The following is a 27,945-nucleotide window of genomic DNA, read 5'->3' as shown; positions in this document are numbered from 1 at the left end:
CATAGACAGTTTAGTTATGAAGTCCAAAGAGACTTATAAAGTTGACAGGTGGTTTTTGCCTGCTCAAATATAAAACAAAAAAAATCATCTTTAGCTGATTTATACACACAGCACATTCCATAATTGTGTTAGGACAGATATGTATTTTCAGAAAAAATAAAGTCAGCCAGACATCAATGAAGACAGATAGTCCAGATGATACAGCTTCTCAGAATGCCCCTGTTTGCAGTTTCCTCAACAATCTACATCCAGAACAACTTCAAAGTAGCTAGCTAAGATAGTCCAGCCTCACAGACTACTCCAGCCAGGACTTCAGATAAGCCCTGCACTTTCCCATTACACAGAGACTGAACAACAAATGATATAGCTAGCTCTCTCAGGGCTTGACCATTATCTTAATTCTCTCAGGGTCCCCTAACGATGTAATTGTCCACAGACAACAGGAAGTATTTTAAGAACATGATGCCCACATTCCCAAGAGGCAGGATGGATGGTTTTTAGTCATTTGATGGGTTATGGATGTTTATCATATTTTAGGAGGGTTGGTTAATGTTGTGTGATATATTGATCATATTCTGACAATAAAACTTGTTTGGAGTCAGAGGGTAGAGCTAGCCACTAGCTGACCAAAACTAACCATAGAGGTCTTGGATTGAAGCACGGAGTCAGGAAACAGTTAAGGCAGGGCTGAGAGAAGATCTCAAGTCTTTTGATTGAGGAATGGAAGAGGGAGATGGTGATTGGTGACTTCTCCACTTCTCTGATCATTCAGGATCTTACCCCGATATCTGACTCCTGATTTTTTATTGATAAAGAATAATTGGATAAATGCATCACCTGGCATCCGACTTGAGGTGTGAAAACATGAGCTAGATGCTCACTCCTGGCTTTGTAGCTGCCAGAGTTGGCTGGCTTTTCTTCCTTTGCTCCAAGCCCTCTGAGCGAATCTGGGATTTTTCTGTTGTAGCCTCTCTACAACAGTCTCTAGCTGCCACTCCAACTCCACAGGCCCCAAACTCCACAGGTGTTAGGGCTCCAAATGCTGGAGTTACCCACCCATGATGGACTGGCTCTGCCTTCAGGTAGCTCCCACCACACATGTTTCTTCCACACATTCCCATGTCCACTTTTCAGATGGCTAGGTCCTTGACTCCTTCTCCCATGGGTTGCAGGCTTTTCTTGGACCCCCCCCCTCCTTGGGCTGCTGCCACACTAGGATAGCCACCTCAGCACCTGCTTGGGATTCTATTGTTGTTGCAATTGTCACATACTCTCAGCTCACAGCTACATTTGAGCAGCTGCAGCTGCCCTCAGCCAGGCTGTCACCGTCTGTGTTCTCTGCCTATCTGTGCTACACAGTGACAGCCAGACTCACACTTCATTGTCATCATCATCAGATCTGATGAGGTAACTGGGAATTCATAAAGGGAGAAATTAATTTAAAAAAAGTTTTTCCCCCACATTAAAAATGGGAAATATTATGATGCACAGAGTTAGTTCTCTGTATAGTTCCATAATGTATGGTTTGAAAATGAAACAAGTAAATGAAGGGAAAATCAACTCAGTTGGGATTTACATAATGTCAATTGTAGTGGGTAGCCATTCCAGCTTTGATCTGGAAGTTCCAACCCCCATTGAGACTTCGGCAACTGTCACGCCTACAAGGCGGGGCCAAGGGAGGCGCCTGGAGACCTGAGATCTGGATGGGCAATGCACTCTCTCGGTTCCGGGACCTTGGATGGTGAAGGTGGGCCAAACAGAGCTCCAGAGAACACCGCTAGACTGCAATACACCTTCCCCAGACCCCGCGACCTACCTATCCCTTAACTTGTAAGTTACGCCATTAAATAAATCTCCTTTTAACTACGTGGAGTGGCCTTAATAATTTCACCAATAGTCAATTATTATTTTGGTAATTCTTGTTTTATCCCTAAAATAGTTGTTTGATATTAGTGTCAAATACAAAAAAATGACTAATAAGATAAAATCCTTACAAAGATAGACTAATGGAACTAAGAAAAATATTCACACAGAGAGAGGAGCTTACAGCAGTAGTTACTACACCATTGCATTATGAAACTGAAAAGGAGCAGCCCAAGATTATTAGAAAACCAATCTTAATTTATTCAGTTACTATTCAAGAACGACTACCAGATGATAGGCATCCCCAAGGCTATTCAGAAGTTAACTGGGATCCTATAAAATGTTAGATTTGAAGAGATTTAAGGAAGCAATAGTTTCATATGGTATGCAATCACCTTTGTGAAGCCACTTGGAACAGAATTATTCCACAAGACTGGAGAGATCTAGTTATAGCAGCATTGGAAGCTTGTCCTCAGTTACAGTGGAGAACCTGGTGCAGAGACGAAGTCACAGAATAGCAAGGTAGATTTAGAGGTTATGAGATTTCCCAAGATCAAATCCTTGGTGAGGGCCATTGTGATGGTGTGGAAAGACAGGTTACATTTGATGATCACACCTTATCCCTATGCTGTATAGCAGCTTTGAATGCTTGGGATAAAGTTGAAGCATCAGGAAAAAGGACTGAGCCATTTACTAAAATTATACAAGGCCTAAAAGCAGCCTTTACTGATTTTATTTACAAAGATTGACTTCTGCTGTAAATTGAATGATGTCAGATCCAAAAGTTAGATAACTATTGAGTCTTTGGCTTTTGAAAATGCCAATTCAGAATATAAAAGGATGACCAAGCCTTTAAAGGCAAGATCAGCATCCATAGATGAATGGATTAGAAATACATCTGATATTTGTAGCATGAATTTTAAAAGGTGTTATTAATAAAAACAACCTGAAGCCAGGTATTGAGGTGAATGCTGGAAGATCAGAGAAGCAGAACAAGCCACAGCCACCTCACCTTGCCAATTCCTCAGCTGATCCTATTTCCTCAGACTAGAAGCCTTTAAGTTCTCATCCAAATGGATCTCAGATGAACTGCTGCTAAAAGCCTAAAAGCTTAACCAGGCTAGTTCCTGGTCCTCACACCTTATATACTTTTTTGCTTCCTGCCATCACTTCCTGAGATTAAAGGCATGAGTCACCATGCCTGGCTGTTTCCAGTATGGCTTTGAACTCACAGAGATCTGGATGGATCTCTGCTTTCAGAATGCTAGGATTAAAGGTGTGTGTGGCATCATTTTCTAGTGGCTGTTTTGTTCTCTGACCCCAGATAAGTTTATTAAGGTGCACAGTATTTTGGGGAACACAATATCACACAGATATTGGATCTTACGCTTATGATGATACTTAGATAGGAGGAGTGACTTCTTAAAATTTGAAGAAAAATCAAAGGGTTAGATGTTTTAATTGTGGTAAATCAGATCATCTGAAAAGGAATTGTAGGCAGGGCATTCCTAGGAACAATGTCTTTTTCTAAAGAAAATCCAAACAGAAGGCCTCAGCCTTCTGTAATATACAGAAGGTGTGGCAAAGGCAGACACTGGACTAATAAATGTAGATCAACATGAGACAAGCAAGGTAGCCCTTTGCCATCAGGAAATGCCATAGGGGGCCTCTCACAGGCCCCTATATCAAACTTAGTTCAGTCATTTCCTGTGAGCATTGGGAAAACTCCTCCACAGAGCAATTAAAAGACTTAATGCCTGTTATTAAAAACCATACTGCTTTGGATGTCAGAACAGCTTTAGAAGATAAAACAAAAATTTCAGGAGAAACCATAAAGTGAATATTTTGGCAAACTTCTGTAAATGATCAAAGACTGAAGTTAAAAATGTGAATAAATGACATTGTAATTGAGGGTTTGGTAAGACACAGAGGCAGATGTAACAATAATTGCACCAAAATCTTGGTATCCAAATTGGCCTCTTCAGGAGGTAAATGTTCAGATTTTAGGGATTGGAACTTTATATCAGGAAAAACAAAGCTCAAGATTGGTCAAATGCATAGGGCCACAAGGACAGAGAGGAAAATTAAAGCCATGTGTGGCTAATGTAGCAATGAATTTATGGGGACACAATTTATTACAGCAATGGAATACTCAGATTAACATTCCTCCCATATCAGAAACAAACCATAAACTAAGGTATATTTCTGGGAAAAATATTAAAAGGTATTAAAATAACAGTCACTAACCATTCAGGTTGTATATAAACAGGTCACAACAGCTGCTGATCTTTCAAAGGTACCGACAGCCCTCCTTTAAAATGGTCAATGGACAAATTTGTCTGGGTGGAACAATGGCCTTTGACATCAAAAAAATTACTGGCCTTAAAACAATTGGTACAGGAGTAGCTATATGCTCAACATATTGAAGAATCGACCAGTCCTTGGAATTCTCCTGTATTTGCAATAAAAAAGAAATCTGGAAAGTAGAGAATGGTAACAGATATAAGAGCTCCTAATAAGGTGATTGAGCCAATGGGCTCTTTAAAGCCTGGAATTCCCCTGCCTTCTTTATTACCTAAAGGATGGTCTATTATAGTGATTGATTTAAAAGATTGCTTTTTTGCTATACCTTTGCAAGAACAGCATAGAGAAAAATTTGCCTTCACAGGGCCTACTTATAATTCCCAGCCTGTTAAAAGATACCAGTGGAAAATTCTTCCACAAGGAATGTTAAATAGCCTTGCTTTGTGTCAATATTTTGTACAACAGCCATTGGTAATACTTTGTAGTCAGTTTCCTCAATCTATAGTTTACCATTATATGGATGATAGCTTACTAGCTGATTCAGATGCAGATACCTTAGAGAAAATGTTTGAAGAAGCAAAGGAAATTTTGCCTTGTTTGGGATTACAAATGGCTCCTGAAAATATACAAAGAGGAGATTCTATTAATTACCTGGGATATAAAATAGGTTTACAAAAACTTCAGTCACACAAAGTACAAACCAGGAGAGATCAATTATGAACTCTTAATGATTTTCAAATTGCTGGGAGATATTAACTGGCTATGGCCCACAATTGGATTGACAATTCAAGAACTATGTAATTTGTTTCAAACTTTACAAGGTGATAAGGACTTAAATAATCCAAGAAAACTATCAGCTGAGGCTGAAAGAGAACTGGGTTTGGTAGAAAAGAAACTACAGAATGAACATATGGATCATTTGGGTCTACAGCTTGATTGTATTCTGGTTATTTTACCTTCTATGCATTCTCCTACTGGAATTCTTATGCAGAGAGAAGACAATATCTTAGACTGGATATTTTTTACCACACAAACAGAGGAAAAAAATTAAAGACCTATGTAGAAAAGTTTTCTGAGTTGATTCTGCAAGGAAAATGAAGACTTCATCAATTAGCAGGAATAGACCCAGCAGAAATTGTAGTAGCTTTTACTAATGCTGAAATTTCCTCATTATGGACAGAAAATGAACATTGATAAAGAGCTTGCAGAAATTTTTTGGGAGAAGTAGCAACAAATATCCTAAAATCAAGAGACTGCAGTTTATAAAGAGAACTAATTGGATCCTTCCTCACATTGTAAAGGGAACACCAATTTCTGAACTCCCTACATTCTACACTGATGCCCAAAAAAAGGCAGGTTATAAGTCATGAAATATAAGTAAAGTGGTTCAAAGCCCTTATGATTCTGTTCAAATGTTAGAATTATATGCTATTTTCATAGTATTACTAGATGACTCTCAATATGCAGAAAGAGTTGTTTTACATATTGAAACTGCTGAACTTATTCCAGATGATTCAGAATTTTGTTATTTATTCAATTAAAAGAAATAATCAAAAAAAGAAATCATCCCTTGTATATAAGACATATTAGGTCCCCTATGAGTCTACCAGGCTCTCCAGCACAAGGTAATGATGAAACTGATCAACTATTGGTAGGAAATGTGCTAAAAGCTTCAGAATTTCATAAAAAATACCATGCTAATAGCAAAGGTTTGAAAAAAGATGTCTCCATCACTCGGCAACAAGCCAAGGAAATTATAAGGAAATGTCTTACTTGTTTTTTGTATAACCAAACTCCACTACCTGCATGAAGTAACCCAAAGGGTACTTAGAGAAATTTGGAAGTTGGATGTGTTTCATTTTGCAGCATTTGGAAAATTAAAATATGTATGCCATATCTGTAGGGAAAAGGAGCTGGCTAAAGAAACTTACCACGACCCTGGAGACCAGAACTAGGGAAAAATGGCTCAGATCAGGGCAGAAAGAAACACAGTTTGGCTCAGTCAGATCAGAGACATCCCTGCCACTGGCCAACTGACTTGTGAAACCAACCAATCACAGAGCAGGATAGTAGAACCCTGGGCCTGGGGTTGACTGCACCCCCTAGACTTCCTTTGAAAACTGCCCTGCCTAGTCAGTTAGAAAAAAAAAGGCTTTTCTCTCCACCCTGGTAGAGGCAGCTGCTCTCCTGGACTCCTCCTTCCCAAATAAAAGAGTTTTTTGGGTGTGAAGATCTTCATTCACTGGCATGGAGAAGATCCTTGATGAGACATCCATCAGTGGATAGAGCAATATAAAGAGAGCTAATAAGTAACACTTTTCTCCAGAGCTGGAGGAGATTGCTATATTTCTGCAGGGGTTTCCCCTTCACAGAGTGAAGCAAAAGAAGCAACATCTTAGGTGGGAAAAGCAGAGCTCTGCTAGGAAGCCCCCTTAAGTGGGGCTGAGCAAAGGTCAGCTGTAGAAGCTCTCCAGGAAAGGAGCAGGATTGCTATATCCTGCAGGGAGACCATCCCCCATCATACCAGGTGTACCTTGACTTTCCCAAATAGTCAGGATACCCTTCCCTGCTGAAGCAGTTCCAGGCCTGACTCTCCCAAAAAGTCAGAAAAATTTCCCTTCCAGGGTTGGGCTGCTTCTTTGCAGTTCCAGCCATCAGAGCTGTGCTACACAGCTCCAGGTGTCCAGGACACCTTCAGGGCAGAGCTGTTGTTCTGAGCAGCTTGAAGTGTCCAGGATACCTCACCCTTCAGTGCTGAACTGTCTCCTTGCAGTTCAGCCATCAGAGCTGTCCTAAGCAGCTCAAGGTGTTGCCTAACTCCCCAGACAGTCAGGACACCAAACCCACAGAGTTGCAAAACTCACCTTTTGCAACCAATTTACCTACATTTTTGGTGTCAAAATCCAGGACACCAAATCCACAGAGTTGCAAAACTCACCTTTTGCAATCAGTTTACTGACAATATTATAGATACTTATTCAGGATTTAAATGGGCATAGATACTTATTCAGGATTTCAATGGGCAACTGCTTTGAATTCTGCAAAGGGTGATTCTATAATTACACATTTATTATAAGTTGTGGCCATTATGGGGATATCTGTACAAATAAGACTGACAATGTTCCAGCATATGCCTCTAGTAAAATGAAACCATTTTTTGCATATTATAACATAAAGCATATTACAAGTATACCATACAATCCTACAGGGAAAGCAGTTATAGAAGGATCTAATTATACTTTAAAAGATATGCTTAATAAATAGAAAGGGGTAATAAAGACCCTCAGAGATAGATTACATGATGCCTTATTAACTTTAAGTTTTCTAAATGACAGCTGTGGAGAGACATTGGATAATAGGAAAAAACTACTGAATTAAATCAGTCTGTATATTTTATTTATTTATTTATTTATTTTTTGGTTTTTTTGAGACAGGGTTTCTCTGTGGAGCTTTGAGCCTTTTCCTGGAACTCACTTGGTAGCCCAGGCTGGCCTCAAACTCACAGAGATCCGCCTGGCTCTGCCTCCCGAGTGCTGGGATTAAAGGCGTGAACCACCACCGCCCGGCCAGTCTGTATATTTTAAAGATGTGTTGACCTCAGAATAGAAACCAGGATATGTGTTACATTGGGGAAGAGGTTTTGCTTTTGTTTCCACAGGAGAAGAAAAACTACAAATACCATTAAAATTGATAAATATTAGGTTTGACCAAGAGAGAGCTCTTGATTAGAAGAGTTGATAGTTCATCAAGCAGTAGGACCATTCATTCTAATCAAACTTTTAAGACTAACAAATGCCTTTCATTTGATCAGATAGAACTTGCCAAAAAGGAAACTCCACCAAGTTAGGGTTGGGGCAGGATTTTGTTTTTATCTTTCCTGGAGAATGAAGGCTAAGGAATCTGAAGACCACTGGAAAAATGAGATATCTAAAGCAAAGGGATGAATCATCCAGAGAAAATTTCCCAAGAAAAAGAGTAAATTAGCCTATTGGTATATCACATTTCCAACAGGATAAAATTTCATAAATCTTTCCAAATGTTTGTTTCTACTGTTCTTACAGACATATAAAGCAAATTGTAGTCCCAGTTTCATTAAAAATTAAAGCTGACTTTGGAATTGCAGCATGGCTCTCTCCTTCTCTAAACCCAAACATGCTTGTTAAAAGGATAATCCAAAATCTCTGTATCAGGTCAGAAGAGCTAATTGATATGGGACAGAAGAAAAACCAAAATTAAGGGACTATTCTATTGCCACTAATCTCATAATTCTTTGGTTTTATTTTGACTCTTTAACACTTTTTTAAAGATATAAATATCTCAAAATTTATAATATATAAATATATATATATATATATATATATATATATATTAAACTTTCTGTCATGATGTTAATGGCCATATAGAGTACTAATTTTAGAAAAAGGCTTAATCTAGTTTTCTGTAGATAATTTTGGGTTTGAGTCTCTATCAGATAACTAGGAATTAAGTTTTTGTACTCTGGATGTACTTAACAAATTGTGGTCCTTTAACCTTCAAGATCTGCTGCATGTGACATTTAAAATGTTTGAGTTTTCTGCAGTGAACCATGCTCATTCCTAATAGCAACCTTTGAAGTCTCCAAAAGGAGGATGGGGCCCCACACCAACAATTCCACTTGGATTGGGATAACATCATTAAGCTGACAAACACCACCCAAAGATGAGCTTTGGACTGCAAACTGCTCAGGACAATTTCAAGGTGGCTGGCTGAGATGGTTCAGCCTCACAAACTACTTTAGCCATGACTTGAGACAAGCCCTGTACTTTCTCATTACATAGAGATTGGACAACAAATGATATAGCTAGCTCTTCCAAGACTTGACCATTATTTCAATTTTCTCAGGATCCCCTAGAGATGCCACTGCCCCCTAGACAACAGGAAGTAATTTTAAGAACATGATGCCCACATTCCCAAGAGGTAGGGTGGATGGTTTTTGGTCATTCAATGGGTTATGGATATTTGTCATTGTTTAGGGGGTTGGTTACAAATTGTTATTGGTAATGGTCAGAAAAAAAAAGCTGAACAAAGGAGATTATATTAAGGGATCTCATTTTTGAAAAGAAAAAAGGGGGATACAGAAGTGATAGGATAAAAAGAGTAGATTACTAAATCTACTTTTAAACCAAAAAAGTAATTACTCGTCTTAAATATTACATTGGTATGGTTTTTTGTATATTGATACAAATTTGAGGTTATTTTTATTAGAATATACTGTACACATGTTTCTACTCTTGTTTAAGGTATTTTACCTATGCATCTCATTTAACAATATAATTTAAATTTCTAGTCCTTGAAAGTTATTATTAAAAACTATTCAGGATAATTAAAAAAATGTAGATAAGTAGTTAGTCACCTATTATAACCAAACTTGTTAGGTTTGTTGTCTTCGAGGTCAAACATATATTTTTAGATATACAGGTGGTCTTCAAACACTTCAGAGATCTACAGAATATGGCATTTAAGATGTTTTAATAATATAAGGTTGTTTTTTTTTTTTTTAATGGCAATGAGACATGTCTGCTTGTAGCAGCACCAATCTACTTCAGAGAAGATAATGGGCATCAAAGAAACTCCACACGGAGTTTACTTTCTTTGTGGCAAAAGTTAGCCACAGGGCAAGAAACTGCCCTTCCCTCGACTGCTGACAGTATGCTGTCCAAACTGGATAAGCAGGACATAAAAGAAAGTGACTGCCAAATTTTTCCAAGCAAAGGAATGGACAGTCCTTCAAAATTCCTGCTTCATAGAAAAGTCTGTCAGATATTCTAGGCCTGTAGGCCAAAGATAGATGGCCCATCATTGCAGAGGAACCTTGGTTGACTGTCCAGGCAGCCAGATATCTCTGTCATTTCTACTGTTCTGGAATTTGTTTGCTCTGTACTTTCTGTTTACTCAGGTAATGTTTTATCCTCCTTGAGTCTCTGATGAGGGTTGAAAACTAGATAGTTATAGCATCTTCTTTGTTATCAAATTAAGAAAACTTACAAAAGAGATATAAAGTTTACAAAGTTTGAGAGACATAAAAGTTGTTTACCTAAAAAAATGTTTTAATGTCTAAAAAGAGATTTTTAGGTTGGTAATACAAGTTATGACAGGAAATGGTTCACAACTTTGGACTCACCAAGATAGGATAGAGTATTTTCTCTGAATTTGCCAAATACAAATGGACTAGACATTGTGAATGTAATTCTTACTTGGTCATTGTTCAAATTGTATATAATTTTACTGTGTTAAAGTCTTTCCTTTTTATTTAGACAAAAGGGGAAAATGTTGTGGGATAATCTTTTTGCACACTGTGAAGATGTGTCTTTGCCAAGATGCTTTCTGATTGCTTTAATAAAAAGCTGAATGGCCAATAGCTAGGCAGGAGCAAATAAGTGTGATTTCTGGGGAGAGAGGGGAACTCAGGATAAATGAACAACAACAGCAAAGATTCCAGATTTATAGTGAACAATGGGTAGTTATGCTTTGCTTTATATACAACTCTACCTTATTTCAAATCAAAGCCAGCCCATTCTTTCTATTGTATCATTTTTTCAATTAAAAGCCTCAAATGGATTTCCATTGCATTTACAATAGAATCTGGTGGCCTAATCTCAATCTCATCCAAGTGTCTTTGTCTCTTGTTTTCAGTTGTCTCTTCTCCTCAGGGCACCTACTCATTCTCTTCCTTATCCAACACTAGTGCTCTTTCCTTGCTTCCTGAGCAGCTGAAAAGTCACTTTCCCAGACACTTCCTAGATTTCCCTCTTCATGATTCTCTAGGCTTGTACAATCTCTTCAGGGTACTTACTATAACTCAAATTGCATGCATCTAGTTCTTTGTTTTGAGTAAGCACCAGAAATATCTGTATGAATCAGTAAGTTCCATGCAGGCGAGGTTATTTCATTGATCACTGTTTGCCTGACACCCAGGTGAGTGCCCAGTTGAGATTTATTTTGCACTGTTTACATATTTCAGGCATTTGCACTAGTATTGTTTTCCACGCTGGCTTTGTTTGAGCTGTACACCTTTAGCCCTCACTCCACTATCCACATAAAAACACCATTCAGATTCTTTGTGATTTTAGTTCTTGCTTTGTAACAAAAATGTCTTTCTGCAAAGGATTTAAAAAAACTGATTACTTGAAAAGTATAAATGACTTCTAAGATGTTTCTAGTACATTCTTAGAGATGCATATTTATTTAAAATTTATGACTTTGCAGTTAATGAATTTATCACTGTGAACTCCTTGACATCAATTTTCTCCATCTATTTCTCATCGTCATAACCCATCAACAGAGTTGTTCTAGAATTATATCCTTGAAGGAAAGAACTATGGATGTTGGCTTACATGTGTATGCATTTACTGAGTTCTGCATTGCATGGTATGAATGGCTAGAGATAACAAATGTGAAATACATGATTCTGTAGTAACATCTTTGTACAAGGAAAATACAAATAAAACACTAATGTGCCTGAGACCCTGGGTTCTATACCAGCAATGCAAACAATAGAGAAAAACCAAACCAAACCAAACCAAAAAACCAAAAACCCTAATAGGCTCTGAAGCAGTAAGGCTTGGATTGGAATCCCAACTCTGCCATTTAATATCTAAGGTTCCATTCCTTTATTTATATGAAAGAACAATAGCTATTGTAAGGATTTGAGAGGAAGAATAATGCTAAATCATTCAGCAGGTATTTACATGTCCAGTGCTGTGTGAGGCACCATGGATATAACAGGAACAAAACAGATGAAATTCCTGTTTTCACAGGGCTTACATTCTGGTGAAAGCAGATGAGAAATAAAACAGGGGCATACTTATATAATCTGCTAGATTACATGGTAAAGACAATACCCAGGAAGAAAAGGCATGCTCGTATGTGGGAGGAGAGAGTGCATATTTAGGAAGGGTGGGGGCTGTATTATGCAGGTGGTAATTGAAAGAGAAAGGGGCACAACTGAGTGGATAATTAAGGAAAGAGCATTCCAGCAGAACCAACTGTAACTGTCGGAGCTCTGTATCAGAAATGTATCCATCCTTAGGACATAAAGCATGGTCTCCAAAGTGAACAGCCCTGGCATCAGTGGTAACCTTGTTAAACATACGAATCTGTAGGTGTAATTCACCCTAGTAATCCGGAGGCTTGTTCCTAGGGACTTATTTCAACTAGTTCTCTAGCTGGTCCACAATAAGAGCCACTATTCTAACAACAAAAATACCGCTTTGGAAACAGGTATACTTGGCAGCACATCACCTCTACTGGCTATACTGCCTCCAAGGTGCAGGTCACTACCTGAAGGCCTTGTTAAACAGCAGATTGTTGGCTTCCCAGAGTTCCCAATTCAGTGTGTTTGGTGTGAGGAGACTCAGAGAGTTTTCATTTCCACACATTCTTAGGTGATACTGATGCTTGTCCTGGTGTCACTCTGAGGATCACTAGAGATAACTTGCAAATGAGCTGCATGCAGGAGCAGTCCTGCCAGAGGAAGGTAGTAGGTGCAGCAAGCAAAGAGGAGGCAGTACTTAGGAAGGTGGCACACAGCGCCCTGTGCAAAACATTTTCTTAAGAGGCCATGTTAAGAAGGCTACAGAGAGATTAGGGAAGCAAAGTGAAACCAAAGCTGACTTCTGTACTATGAGGTACCTGACTCTGGGTGAGGACAAGAGGAAGTGATAAACAGCAGTAGAGTCTGGATAATTTCATAACTAAAGCCCACACATTTTGCCTATGTGTTAAATGTGGGGTGTAAGGAGTGATTATTTCAAGTTTCAAGATGGCCTCAAGAATCCTAGACCAGGAGACAGCGCATAAAGTCCCTGGCACAGTATGTGCTCAGTAAACGGTGCATTTAAAAAAGAATACTGTAATCACTCAACCCTTGGAAAGCAGCGAGGGAACCTATTGGATGAAGTGTCCTGCCACTCCTTGGGCTCATTTTGCAAGAAGGGAAATGGTTTTCAGAAGGAGAAACAGAAAGTCGAACCCTAGCACTTACTGCTGCTTCTCCTCTCCGTCCATGGCCTCCTCCGGCCTGGCACGCGGCAGCCAGGAACGTTAGGAGAGAACAGTGACCAACCCTTGCTCCAAGAGGGGCTCCAGGGCGCGGCCATTGTGACTCCAGTGTTGCTAAGCGACTGAAGCCTCAGGGAAAAGCTGCAGGAGGCTGGGACCTGAGCGCAGGCGCAGTAAGGGAGCTTTGCTGGGCGTTCGCAGTCGGGCGTGGCTGGCCCCAAGCCGGAGGGAGGGAAAGAGCCAGCAATTTCCTACCTCTGGCCTCAGGTTGGACAATGAGTTTGAACTTAGCCAGTCCTAGAGCTACGTAGAGCCAGCCTCACGGGGACCAGGATGGTCTTGAGGAGTGAGCGAGGATGGCTTCCAGGCCTTCCCCGCTGCCTGGGAAACCTGCCTTCCATAAGTCATTCTGCGCTGTGCAAGTCGTAATTCCCGTGGGGAAGCTTGGCTGCCACTTTACCATGGTTTCTGACCGAATCTCTGTCGCCAGACCTGTGGCGAGCTTTAAAACGGAACAAAGAAACACTCCTCTGCAAATGAGGCTCCCTGTGGTGCGTGCATCTGCCCTATCTGAGCGGGTTGGGTGCAGGGGACTGCAGGTTTCTGCAGAGTCGGGCTTGCATGCCTGCACTTTCCCCAAAGCGCAAGCTCCCGGGAAAAGACTTGACATTCACCTTGGCCCTGGAATTTCTTACTTCATTTTACCATTGCTTCCTAGTTTCCACTACCAGAGCCAAACGTCTTTGGCACATGTGATAACTGAAGTGTTTTCCTGCATAGAAAAGGAAATGGGATTAGAGAGGTTTCTGTTGAACTGAGCTCTCCTGTGTATGAGGAGTTTGTGTAATCATGGGACACCAAAGTCAGTTTGCATATTTCTATTCGCTTGGGACAGATGTGGTTTAGTGGAGACTGACCCTAGACCTTTGTACGCATGTCCTAAAGTATTTTCCTGTCAGACTTAAGAAAATAGATTGTGGATAGATTTGACATTCTGCAACCTACATACTTGAGTGTGGACTGTGTTGTTAAAAAGCTGGAAGGGTGTGTGAATATGTGATGGTGTGTGTGTTTTTGGAGGAGGGAGTGGGTGGGTAAGCAAATATGAGGGAAATGGGTTGGAGAACTGGAAAGCTAGGAAGTGAGGGGTCATATAACGATCAAACTGACTAGGCACAAAGGCCCTGGGAGCAGTAGGTGTTTGCATTGTGGATGTGTCTCTTACTAGCTTGTGTTTAAGGAAGATATTTAGTATCTTGGAGCCTGAATTTCTTCATTCATAAAATCTGGAAGCACCTAGTATAGATGGTTTAATAGATGCAGTGTAGAAGATTTAATAGCTAGCATTAGCTAGTGCTGCTTTATCAAGCCATGTGACCTGTGTGTGGTGCCAAGGGAACTTTTCAGTCACAAAGAAGATGAAGTTATTTGCAGAAAAATGGATGCAAGTACAGACAGAGTAAGTGAATTAAGCCAATTTCAGACAGAAATTATGCATTTTCTCTCATCTGTGGTTCCTACATTTTATATAGTTACACAAAACCATGTATGTATAAAACAAAAGTAGAAATAAAATTGTCTAAATGACAACCATGTGGGGATGAGAAAAAGGAGGATGGGAAGGTACAGTGTGTGTGTGTGTGTGTGTGTGTGTGTGTGTGTGTGTGTGTGTGATCAATATACAATGTAAACCTGAACAAACTGTGTGGGGGTGGATGGGTGCCACCTTGCATTCACACGCAGAGGCCAGAGAATTACGTCATCTATCTTCCTCTACCACGAACTCCTGCTTTATTGCCTTGAGACAGGATCTCTCATTGAGCAAGAAGAAACTCACTGATTTGGGTGTTGGCTGGCCAGACAGCTCCCTGGAACTGCCAGTCTCTACCAGGCGTACTGTGGTTACAGGAATGTGCATTCGTACTCTATTATTTGTATGGGTGCTAGGGATTTGAACTTGGGTCCTTTATTTACACAGGAAGCACTCTTGTACACTGAACCATCTTTCCCAGGCCCACTGTATGAAGAAAAATTCTTTTGATTAAATTTAATTAAAGACCTACCACAAGGTCACAATCTTTGGGATCTAAACCACTCAGATAAGAAAACTTTGGCAACAAAACTGCAATGATATATATAACATTATATTAATTAATCAACAGTTATGGGTATTACATTTCAGTGTTGATGATAATATAATATTCCAACCATTGTTGGTGTTTTCTCTAGGGCATTGTACATTATGGATTTGATAGTAATTATTGACTTTTTATACAGAAAGTATTGAACTGCTATTAGTGGTTTTTCCTTATAACTATTTGAGGAACTGATATTGTAAATGAAACAGTGTGAATGTTACCATCCTTAAAAGGTTAGGAATCACTGAGGTTTGGAAGGTATTCTATGTTTCCTAGTTTCTTTTTAAGGCCGTTTTTCCTGTTATGCCTAAAGAGTTCCAGAGGTATAATCCTCTTCCACATATCGGTTGCAATGCCTTGTTGTCTAATTTCTGAGTGACTTCTGTATTCTGACCCATTAATACTGGACTGTGAGGCTTTAATTTATTCATTTGAGACCCCAAGACCTAGAAAAGAACTCTCTGTAATAAAAAAGCCTTGAATGAGATTGACCTATAAAAACCCTTTCTTTTACAAATATTTTTCATTTTATTTACTTTGTAGGCCAGTGTGTATATCCTACTAAATCTATACTGCTTCTAAATTTCCAGTTTTTTTTTTTGTTTGTTTGTTTGTTTTTTTGGTTTTTTTGAGACAGGGTTTCTCTGTGTAGCTTTGTGCCTTTCCTGGAACTTGCTTTTCGAACTCACAGAGATCCGCCTGCCTCTGCCTCCCAAGTGCTGGGATTAAAGGCGTGCGCCACCACCGCCTGGCCTAATTTCCAGTTTTTTTAATAGACACACATAAAAACTGTTATTGTATTCCTTAGAGAATCTCCACATTTTATACATGGTAATTAAAAGTTCTTTTAAGCTAAACAACTTAAGTTCTTCAGCACCAACCATAAAATCTACTTTGAGTCCTTTGATAGTGCAAATTGCCATTTCTGTGCTTTTGAGGGGAGGATAACTATTATTTATTGAACTTTCAGACTAGACCTGTGTTGAAATCCTTGCTTTGTGTCACTGAAGAAGTTATTTATTGATGGCCTTCAATTTTTGGATATTTTGGTTGTTAATTAAAAATAAGAAAGATCTGGGCATCATGGTACATACCTTTAATACCAACATCAGCAGGTGAAGGTAGAAAGTTCAAGGCCAGCCTGAGCTGTATGATGGCATCTTCAAAGCAAACCTAAGCTAAATGAATCTTGTCTCCAAAAGTCAAGGGCTGGGCGGTGGTAGCACACACCCTTAATCCTGTCACTCAGGAGGCGGGTGGATCTCTGTGAGTTCAAGCCCAGCCTGGTCTATAGAGCTAGTTCAATGACAGCCAGTGTTACAGACAGAAACCCTGTCTCAAAAAACAAACAAAACAAAACAACAACAACAAAAATCAACCCAAAATCAATCAATCAATCAAGGGATAATGGTAGAGTGCTTACCCAGTAACCAAAAAGTAAAAAATAAAATAATGAAAGTGAAAGGTAGTAGAAGAACTTGTAGGGTTGGTTGGTTTATAATCTGACACAAAAGAAGCACAGAAGCCTCAGTGAGGTTGAAACCTGACACACAGCATTCAGAACACTGGCTGGAGGACTGGGGATCTGACTGAGCTCATGTGGACTTCACAGTTCCAGGCTATCCTGGACTATACAGATGACAGAGTGAAACCCTGTCTCAAAAAAAAAAAAAAAAAAAAAAAAAGCTGGCCAGATCTTGCTCTTGCAGCGACGCCTGACAACCTGAGTTTGATTCCTACAACCATATGGCGAAAGGAGAAAAGAGACTGCCCCAAATTTTCCTCTGACATTCACATGCACACCACAGCACATGCCTGTGCACATGAAGTCACACACAAAATAAAATGTTATAAAGATAGTTTTTAAAAAACACAACTCAAACCGAAACAAAATCCAAAATAAGCCCTCAATAAGTATTTCTCCCTGCTGCCCTTACTATCTTCAACCTTATCCAGCAAGAAGTGAAACAACTACCATTTGCTTTTGCATCCGTTTTCTCACTTTTAGACATCATGGCCTTCCATGTACTCTTGTCCACTTAGCTTTAAAGCATGGTAGTAATAATGGAACATGATACCCTGAGCAAGGTGTTTCTCCTGTAGACTAGAATGTAAAGATTAGGAGCACTGTGTTGTGAGATTAAGTTTTAGATCAAATCATTTTAATCACAGATTTAGAACAATTAAATTCAAACTGTGTGACAGAAGTGGATGGCGAGTGGAAGAGTGAGGACTGAAGGCTGTGTCAGTGGGGAAGGACAGTTATTCAGTGATGGGTGCAAAGGTTAAGTGTGCTGTATCCGCTTGTGGAAAGTCACCATTCACAGTGAGCTCTGACACAGGTACAAGTGCCATGGCCAGCTGAACAGAAAAAGTAATGATTCAAGAATGAGCATGTAATCACAAAGGCCATGACTGCAGCTTGTGACCTTACATGGTGCCACAGTGTGACACTGCCACTGAGTTGCCAAGCAGTAGCGACTGTTTTGATGTGGGTGGGTGGATACCTTCTTCTGTAGCACAAGTAAAGTGGAGAGGCAACTTAAGATTCCATTAAGAAAAAAAGTCTAAAAGTTTGAGCCTAAAAAAGAATCACAGTTGAGAACTTTGAGAAGAAAATGGGAGACACTTGATGAATAGTTTAGTTTACCTCTGATACCTCCTAGGCTGATGCCATTCTTTTGAAAACAGTTTGTCAAATTAAGCTTTCCTGAGTCTTTTATTCTATTGTTCTAGTCTACCCTTCCTTCCTTTATAGAACTGTAATGGAATTTGTTTTCAAGTCAAAGTTAATTACTGCAGCATTTACAAGCTTCTCCAGAGTTTGGAAACACAGCCATGATTTTAATCCTCTTATAACAAGCCTGAGGCAAACCCAATTTAAGTTTCCTTTTTGTTGCTTTCTCTGCCAACCAATGAGGATTTAATAATTGGCTATAAGATTCAAGAAAAGAAATCTTAAAAACTTTTCTTTATTTTAAGAGACAAAAAGCAGCATTAAGAAGTTGTGATATTTCAACACTTTTTTAGTCATAAGGGATAGCCATGGGGAGCATTGCAGACAGTGAGTCCTTCTGTGTCAGGGATGGTCAAGTGGGGTCTGCAGGAAGCTTTGTCAGCAGCCACAGTGAAGGAGGGTATGCTCTCTCCTGCTGAGAAACAGTAATTCAGACTGTTAATATTCTGATCTGTCCAGTGAAATTCTGACCCTTGGCACTGCCCTTCCTGTAAAAGGAAAAATTTGGTCCCTTCTCTCTCTTCTGCTTTCCTCCCATGAGGTGGTGCACCCCTTCCCCCTCCTCCCTCTTTCTCTCTCCTCTTCCCCCCCCCCCCGCCCCACACCAAATAAAACTCTTCACTGAGCACTGTCTGCATGGCATTTCTGTCTCTCATCCACCGTGGGGCACCTTGGCTCTACCTGCCAGGACCTCCCTCATACAATGTCATAACATTGGCACCCAGCATTGCCAGGCAATCCCACTGCTTTTGTTGTACCCAGATCATGACCCCCAGAGAGACCACTGAGGACTAGCGTACCAGAATGCAAAAGCAAGGTTTAATTCAGGATATCCAAAAGCAATACAAGCCTAGGCAGGGACTTTGTCTAACAGATCCAACGCAGTGGAGGCTGGAGGAAGTGCCTGCCTCTCTGCAAGCTCAGTTTTTAAAGGCAAAAATCACAAGGTTACATCATTTAGGGGTGCTAGTATGAATACAATTCTGATTGGCTTGTGTCTAGGAATTCCAGAAATCATGATTCAATTTTCCTTCTAAGGAGGTAGTTGCCCACCACCATTTCTCATTGGCTGCCCTCAGATGGGGACATCTGGTGATTACACAGTCACTATGGAAACTAGGGTTGGGACACTCTATGGTCAAACAGTTACCTAGGGAACCAGGGAGAGGACATTTCATAGTCCGGCAGTCATTACCTCCTGACTACCTTGTAACTCTGTATTTTTACACTTCCTGGTTTCTGGAATCTGGACTGACTGGTTTCAGTAACTCCTGACCTATTCTGGTAACTCATGGCCTGTACCTAAAAGATCTTAGGCCTTAGTTTTAGGGTGAAAGCATTTTGGTCTTATTTTGGTTCCACACTTTCTCCTGCCTGTGGCACTCTGAGGAGCTTTGGGACCCTGTACCACCCACCATTTTTCTGGCCAGAGGACCGTGGGGAAACTCTTCACCCTATTGGATCTGTAAGATTTCTTCCCTTCCCTTTTGGCCATTTTCCCACAACTGAGGATTATATCATGGTGCTGGTACCACTTCTCTTCTGGGCTCTAAGCCCCTCAGGCCTATACCCTTTAAAGCCCATGCCATTGTGACAATTGTTGTGCCCAGATTGTGACCCCCAGAAAGACCACCAAAGATGAGCATGCCGGAATGCAAAAGCAAGGTTTAATTTGGAATATCCAAAAGCAATACAAGCCTAGGCAGGGACTTCGTCCAATACATCCAACATAGTGAAGGCTGGAGGAAGTGCCCACCTCTTGCAAACTCAGTTTTAAAAGGCAAAACCCACAAGGTTACATCATTTAGGGGTGCTAGTATGGGTACAATTCTGATTGGCTCAATTCTAGGGGCTTTCTAGAAATCATGGCTTAATCTTACTTCTGAGGGGGTGGTTACCCGCCACCATTTCTCATTGGCTGCCCTCAGGTGGGGACATTTCTGTGGTCAGTTACCCTGGAAACCAGGGAGAGGACATTCCATAGTCTGGCAGTCATTACCTTGTGACTACCTTGTGACTCTGTACTTTTACACTTCCTGGTTTCTGGAATCTGGACTGACTGGTTTCAGTAACTCATGGCCTATTCCTAAAAGGAGAAATCTTAGGCCTTAGTTTTAGGGTGAAAGCATTTTGGTCTTATTTCTAAGATGGCTCATTTTGGTCTCACAGCGATGGTCCTTTAGTTATCTTGTGCTGTTATACCTCATTGTGGAAAAATGAGCCGACAGCCCCCAGCCCTCTCCCTGTCACCCCCCCCCCCCATGCTCCTTCAGCCTCTGCTAAGCAATTACGTCATCACCTACAGCCGGGTTCCTTTCTGCAACATGTAAAGTTGCCCACCAGGCAAAGCTGGCTGTCTTGGCCTGTCCCTTGCTCCTAATTCCTCTCCTTGTCTGTAAAGTATCACTTAAATCTTTTCTCTCTGTCACTTTGCCTCTGTCACCAGAACCTCCTGTTCCACCTGCTGGAGTTTCATGTGAGTCCCCCCAACCATGGCTTGGAGCCCTGTTTCTCCCTCTTCTAGCAGCCTGCCTTCTTGTTGCCCTGAAATGGGGCTCCACTGGCTGCTCCACCACCACTTGGTCACATGGTCAGGTGCCATATTTGATAGGGACAATCATGTGATCAGGTGGCACCATCTTAAATAAGGGCAACAACATGGTCTAGCCACCATCTTGGCTAAGGTCAAAACAGGCAGGTCATATTACTAAGGGCAGTGTGGGTGGGGGCACCCAGCACTTGAACCATCTGGGTAGGGTGGAGAGAGGTCCAGTTTTAGTCTGCTATTTGTTCCTCCATGACCACTTGTGTGGGCAGGGCCTGGAGACATATACACTCCCCACGGGGGCATCAGTGGAACTACATGTTGGTGATATAGCCAACTTTCCAGCTCATTGGCCTGGTAGTCCTCAGCTGCCCCTCCTGTGGGGGGTGGGGACAACATACTCCTATGCTCTTGTGGGATAGGGTAGCAGCACTAATACATAAGTGCTGTAAGCCACAGAAAAATGTAATGGAATTCAGCTACTATCACAAAGCTACTACTTGGAAAAGTCAAGGACTTCTCCAAAGGTCAAGCCATGGCTTAAGAAGTCTTGGTGATATTTTAGCTTTTAGGAATCATTTGGTTCCTAAAATGATTTTCTTGCATGCTTCCAAGAACTCCTAACAGTGTATTTATCTAAAATGCCTATCAAGCATCCAAGGCCAAATGAAACAACACCTGTCTCCTAGGTCAGGTGGATAGCTTTATTTCTTGTGCAATTTAGGGTGAGACCCTCCTTTCTTCTACATCCTTACTAATAGACCCCTAACTTCTCACCTAACCACCTCTAGGAATATAGACTTGATAGACCCCAGACCCAGGGTACTACCTTCTTAGGTGGGTGCCCCAAGAACTCAGACTCCAGTCCAGTTGATGCAAACAGCAAGAGGTTTATTGATGTGGCTGTACAGTCAGGCTCCTCTCCTCCCAAGAGCAAGAGTCGCGCCTACTGCAGCCACATAGGTACTTTTAAAGGAAAAAAACCCACACAAAGTCATAAGATTATACTTCCCATGCAATTTCATTCCGATTCACAAGATCATGGCCTAATTACAGGGTAGGTACAATCACGTCCATGTGCACATTTTTTCCAGAACCTCAAGGGGGAGGTATCAGGGCGGGAGTGAAGGTTACACAAAGGTTACAGTGGTCTTTCCTGGAACACTTGCAATTATCCTAGTCACAGGTGAGCAATATATCTTAACAGAAATCTCCATACATTGTGGTAAGGGTGGTTGAGTAATGGCTGAGTCAGTCTGCCTTTGGAACTAGCTTTTTAGTTCCTCATTCTCCTGGGGCTTGGGAGGTGTGAGCCTGAAGGGTTGGGGTCTTTCAGACTGAGCACATAGATCCCCTTTTTGATATAATAACTGGTCATTCATACTCAGTTGACCTCCTCTTTTACTACTCCCATTTTGGATTATAAAAGAAAGCCCAGTGGTCACTGCCTGAGGAAAATTCTTACCTGCCTTTATGACCTCGTAGAATTCAAGCCTGGTGACCTTGCTTGACCAGGGCATGGCTATTGCTTGAGTATATAACTGGATTCCTGGGAGACTTAGGATGAACGTGGAGAACTTAGAGAGAACAGAGAGGGATAAGGAGGATTTGGACCAGAGAGAATGTGTGGATGAGATGGAAGATGAGGAAGAATCAGATGGGAAAGTACTAGCTGGGTAAGAACAAAATGAAAAGGATCTAGATGAGGCAGAATTAAGATGAGAGAATTAAGATGGAACTTAGAAGGAGCAGTAGATTGTAGCTAGAGTTTTCCTGCCTGGCCCACAGTCAGGACAAATCTCTCTCACCCGCCAGTCCCACAGCTGCTCAGACCCAACCAAGTAAACACAGAGACTTATATTGCTTACAAACTGTATGGCTGTGGCAGGCTTCTTGCTAACTTAAATTAATCCATTTCTATAAATCTATACCTTGCCACGTGGCTTGTGGCTTACTGGCATCTTCACATGCTGCTTGTCCTGGTGGCAGCTGGCAGTGTCTCCTTCCACCTTCCTGTTCTTACTTTTCTCCTCTCTGTTAGTCCCGCCTATCCTTCCTGCCTAGCCACTGGCCAATCAGTGTTTTATTATTGACCAATAAGAGTAATTTGACATACAGACCATCCCACAGCAGTAGATAAATAGAAAAATCAGGCAAGAAGGGAGCTAGGCACAAAAACAGAACTGAAGCTGTGTAAATAGGATGTTATGTCAGAGGAATTAAAACAAGTGGACTATAGAGCTTTGTGTGCTGAGATTCAATTTCCCAAAAAATAGTCCTCGCTATTAGTAGTTCTCTCTCCTGGGTCACTGGGATATGTAATATTAAAGCTGGTCCCGCTAATACATACAAGACATAAGATTTTACATTTTGGATTTTAACATTAAATTTGGATACTATTTGGATCACAAGCTCAGAATTTTAAACCTACAGGCATGAATCTACTGCTGCTTTTCAGATGTCCCATCCCTGATCCAGCTGAGGAGTCTTTCTCATATGTCTATTCCTGATGATGGCATTTTTTTTTCTCTCCTGGTCTCCAATTACCAAAACTATAGGCCTGAAAGCTTCAAATAAATTCATAAAATTTTAACTCATCTCTAGTCTATATTCCAGCAGGGTGGCAGAAACATTGAAGCAGAAGTTATGGAACATGTAGCACTTTCCCTGGCATGGATGCCAACAGAGATTTTTGTCTATGTGATGTGGATCATCCCCAGCCAAATGTAATTATTTTCTTCCTCTACTGCTAGATCAGATTATAAATACCCCATTGCCTGGGTCCTGAACATTTGCGCCCCAGTTCAGCTTGTAGCAGCTATGGAGAATACATCATCCTGTGCTCCCTGTTGATATTTATTAATTAAAATGTTTCTACAATAAGATTCTGCACTTGACCTTCTTTATGCAGAACTGAGGTGACACTATATGACCTTAAGGAATTATTATGTCTATATAAATCATTCAGAGTTGGGCTGCACCCTGACTCACAAGCCCCTTTTCTCCTGTTCTCATTCAGTCTTGGGATCTTTCCCTGTCACTTTCCTTGCCTTCTCAGGAGACAGCTTAAGAAATAATTATTTCTATATAAGTCATTGAAGATTATAATGTGGCTGTACTCAAAGATCAGAACTACAGCTACAGGGTCTGAAAAATGGTAATAGATTCAGATATCACAGCCAACAGCTTAAAGAATGTCTCTCTTCACTCAAGGTCTATTCAGGCTTAAGAAGGTTAGCCCCCACCCTGCCCTTGCTAACTTCATTATGCCGTAACTAACTGGGAAACCTTTATATTCAGGTTTAAGTCATACACACACACACACACACACACACACACACACACACACACACACACATGCTCTCAAAGTCATAAATACATCTAACAGATTTTGTTCCCCCAGTCCTCAAACACCTGTAGAGATCTGAGAATATGGCATTTAACATAAAAGCTTTTTAAGGTAAAGAGACATGTCAGCTCCTGGCAGCAGCATCCTGTATCATCTCCAAGAAGATAGATGGCCACTGAACCTTCACCTGAAAACTTATGGTAAGGCAGCCATGGAGCAAAATGCTGAGATCCTGTTCAGACCATAAATAAAGAGGAGTAACAGAGATAGATAGTCCTCTTTGCTAAGACAGGTAGGACAACCTCCCCAATTCCTACTCCACAAAAAAATCTGTCAGATCTTCTGGGCCTATCAGCTGAACAAATGCTTCCTTTGGGGCTTCTGTTCCCCTCTGCCCCAGCAACCACAGACAGACTTGGGATTGCTGCCTAGGTAGCTAGAAAGCTGTCTCACTTTTTAAATTTATCCTTCTCAAATCTGATGATGTTTGATGACCAGGGTGTATCAGTTTGACAGCTCCAATCCCAAGATTACTGACAGTTCATTAATACATTTCCTATTAAAATTACAGACAGGTATACCTCATTCACAGACTTCATGGTACAGGATATGGTTTTCAGATGTAACTCCAGAGGTTCAAAATTTTAATATTGATAAATGCAGCTTTGATAAACTGATACAACATTGACTATAGATATTTCTTAAGAGTCCTTAAATTTCTATGGATTTTGAATCCTTTTGCTATGATGTAAATCTTTTCCAGCTGTCTTACAGATACCTACAGGTCCCTGGGAAAAGTTCTGCTACTTTATCAAGAAATCTGGTCTGATGAAACCTAACGATCTCCAGAGCCCATTTTAACCTCACCCATTTTCGAGCATATCTTGCAGTTTCCCTCCCCTGCCTGGGCCAAGGGGCTCCCCAGATACACCAGCCCCTGCACCAGCTGGCACCAGCTCTGAAGTTGCCAACCCCCAACCAAGGACACCAACTGAGATGGATGCACCCCCACCTCCAGAGAAATGGCAGATGTGATGGCTCCTACAATCCTGAAGAACACATCCCTAAGTTCACTGCTGGTACCACCTCTCCGGGCTCAGGTGGGCACCTCCCCAGCAACTGGAATCTGGCTTTCCAAGATGTCCCAATGAAAGACATACATGCTGTCATGTCTCACTCATTCATGATAACAATCTTTTTTTCTCCTAGTAACCTGCCCTCTCAGTACATTCAAAGGAACAGATGCCTGAGATTTTTCACAGTGACACAGTTCACTCAGGGAACAGATGCCCGAGATCTCCATGATGGCAGCTAACTGGATGCTTCTTCATTCATGCCTCCCACCATGCATGACCGCTGGTTTCCCCCCTCTCCACTTTGCCCCTTTCCATCCTTAAGTAGCCTCAAGAATTCAGCAACCCTGTTCCCCTACTTGCTCCCATAACTCACCTCTTTTTATAGTAATCAAAATGGAGAAACGTTAATATTCTCATCTGCCCCTTGAAATCTTGACCCTTGGTGCCACCCTGCTTGTAAAAGGTAAAACTCCACCACCCATTCTTTCTCTTCTGCTTTTCCTCTCCCCTTCCTCTCTCTCTCTCTCTCTCTCTCTCTCTCTCTCTCTCTCTCTCTCTCTCTCTCTCTCACTGACCACTGTCTGTATGACATCTGTCTCTCACCCATCATGGGGCACCTTGGCTCTACCCACTAGGGCCTCACCCATACAAAATCATAACACAGACTGCTTTTCTTGTTCGTTACTCCTGAGACCCCTGGCAAATCTGACTCCTCTGAGCCTCTTTGGCTTTACTGTCCACTGGGTCCATCATTTACCCTGCCTATCTGAGCAGAGTTCAGGAAATAGTTCCATGGGAAAGAGCTTTGTGAAATTGTTACTAAAATTCTTTTCCTGGAGGAGATGTAAGCAACACCTACCCTTCTCTCCAAGGTCCCAAGGACAGACAAACTGAGGTATAATTCTGCCAAACTTCATCCTGGGGGAAACAATGAGTTTATTATACTTATAGATCATGGGTGAGGGGACAGGCTGGAGGAGCTATGTGGAAGGTCTGTACCCGGCACAGATGATAATTCCACACGGCCACCTAATGAAACCGTCCTTCCTAGTTCTTTCCAACCTATGTACTTTGGCCTCTTCCCCAGACCATATGCAATTAGGGCAGAATTGCATACGTAACTAGTTGGAAGGAGAGAGGCTGAATGCTTCAATTCAGTCCCATGACCCTTTCTACTCCTTCCTTCTATTACAGAATGTTGATATTCATCAAGAGATGCTGTGATGACCTTTTGTGAACAGGCCCAGCTGAACTCCTAAAGAAGGCTGCATTTTGCCTAGGAAGATAGCACTGCCGAACAGCACCTGTCTTTGCTTAAGTCCATGGTATCATTTTTTTCAGTCTGACGTAGGGTGTGCTAGTGTTCTAACCTCATGCTCCTGGGAAGAGTTTCACAGGGAAGACTCCCCATGGGTGAAATACCATGTTTGTCAATGTGCATTTTGACAGGCAACTGCCTACAAAACTAGCATTTGTTTATTGTTCTATATGTTTGCTGAGCTTGTCATTATTCCTCATTTTAAACTAGATATCATCTCTGCCAGAATCGTAGGCTGAGGATAGTGTCCTCCCAATATAATCTACTCTAGACTCATATTTATCTCTTTAAACATGAGCCTTAGTTGTATAGAAGATAGGACAAAATAGCTCATTTTTTTTTGTAGCTTGGATCCTAATAGCTCCTCCAGGGGAGGGGGTGAGAAGGTGTGGTATCAATGGCACAGACACTAGGAGTCTGTTGAAGGCAAATAATGAACTCATTTATTCAATAACAGGGAAGGCCTTATATACCCTTCTCCCAGCACCCAGTCTGTGTGGTCATCCCTCATTGGCTGGGCATGATCAGGAACTCTGACATTGATCAGGAACTCTGACAGCGATTGTTGCTAGGCCCTCAAGCAGACTCTAGGTTGGCTCTTAAGGAATATGTTATGTGCATGCCTTGGCAACTGGTCTAAGCCAATTTCCTCAACCCTATGGGCCTGTCCTACTACATATACACCTTTTTATTTTATTATATGGTACTCAGCTGGAGTCAGAGTTCTTTGCTCTGGCCTTGTTGAACCCACCTCAGGAGCTCAGCAACTGGACTGTGCCTGTATTAGGTTGGCTTGCCAAACAAGGTCTTACCTGTTTTTGACTACCAGCCCTCAAGAGTGTAATGAGTCACCCCAGGTGGGGAGTTTCAGGCCGTTTGAATTTCAGAAAGCCAGGCATGCATAACCTCCTATGGAGGGCTATTAGTTGGATGTCTAAGAGCCATTAACACCTATAGAGTCGCCCTAGTGGCCACCTGCTGCTGTTGGATGTGCTGTAGGAGACACTTAAAAAGGAGAAATATCAAAAGCACCACCCAGTTAATTAAAACATAAGTGAAGTCCAGGAAGGATCAAACAGCCTCTTTATATCATGCCAAACCTTTTCAAAAAATAAAGAGTCAAAGGCCAAAACCTGTGCTATTGTCTGATTTAATTGGAAAATTTCATGTGTTAGCTGTAATGGATAGTATAGAAACTTAGCCCTTAAAATATTTAGCTAGCTCCCAGCCTGCTAAACTAATGTTCCTCATCTCAAAAGGCATCATACAAAATCAGGAAAAGCAAGGATCCACAAGTCTTCAGCCTTTAGAGGAGAAATGAGAGCAAGAAAGTGGAGTATATACATTACCCATCCTGGGTGATTTTCTCCTTGGTGGAAGCAGGCTGACCTATGACCAAGTGCACATCTCTTGCTCGGACCCATATTGGCATAGTGGCACTCTGAGGAAAAACACAAGTGTGCCTTCTCCCACGGGTTAACGGGGGGGGCTGGTGACTACCATTGGAGGGAGATAGGATCTCTTCATCTCACCAGGGTCAGAGGCATGTTCCTTGGCAGAGATGCCCAGTGCTTGC

The 27,945-nt window shown here is 41.3% G+C and overlaps 1 protein-coding gene across 1 annotated transcript in view; it reads right to left on the bottom strand.

The window, feature by feature from the left end:
- C10H2orf73 (chromosome 10 C2orf73 homolog) overlaps positions 1 to 13,314 on the bottom strand; it is a 65,255-nt gene extending 51,941 nt beyond the window's left edge. Inside the window, exon 1 of the mRNA XM_059275146.1 lies at positions 13,190 to 13,314. Within this exon, the coding sequence (XP_059131129.1) occupies positions 13,190 to 13,212 (23 nt within the window). The 5' untranslated portion in view covers positions 13,213 to 13,314. The remainder of the gene's footprint in view (positions 1 to 13,189) is intronic.
- Positions 13,315 to 27,945: the final 14,631 nt, after the last annotated feature.

The sequence above is a fragment of the Peromyscus eremicus genome, chromosome 10 (genome assembly GCF_949786415.1).
Source record: "Peromyscus eremicus chromosome 10, PerEre_H2_v1, whole genome shotgun sequence".
Taxonomy (NCBI): domain Eukaryota; kingdom Metazoa; phylum Chordata; class Mammalia; order Rodentia; family Cricetidae; genus Peromyscus; species Peromyscus eremicus.
The sequence above is the reverse complement of the archived record's forward strand: the minus strand, read 5'-3'. Positions and strand labels throughout refer to the sequence as shown.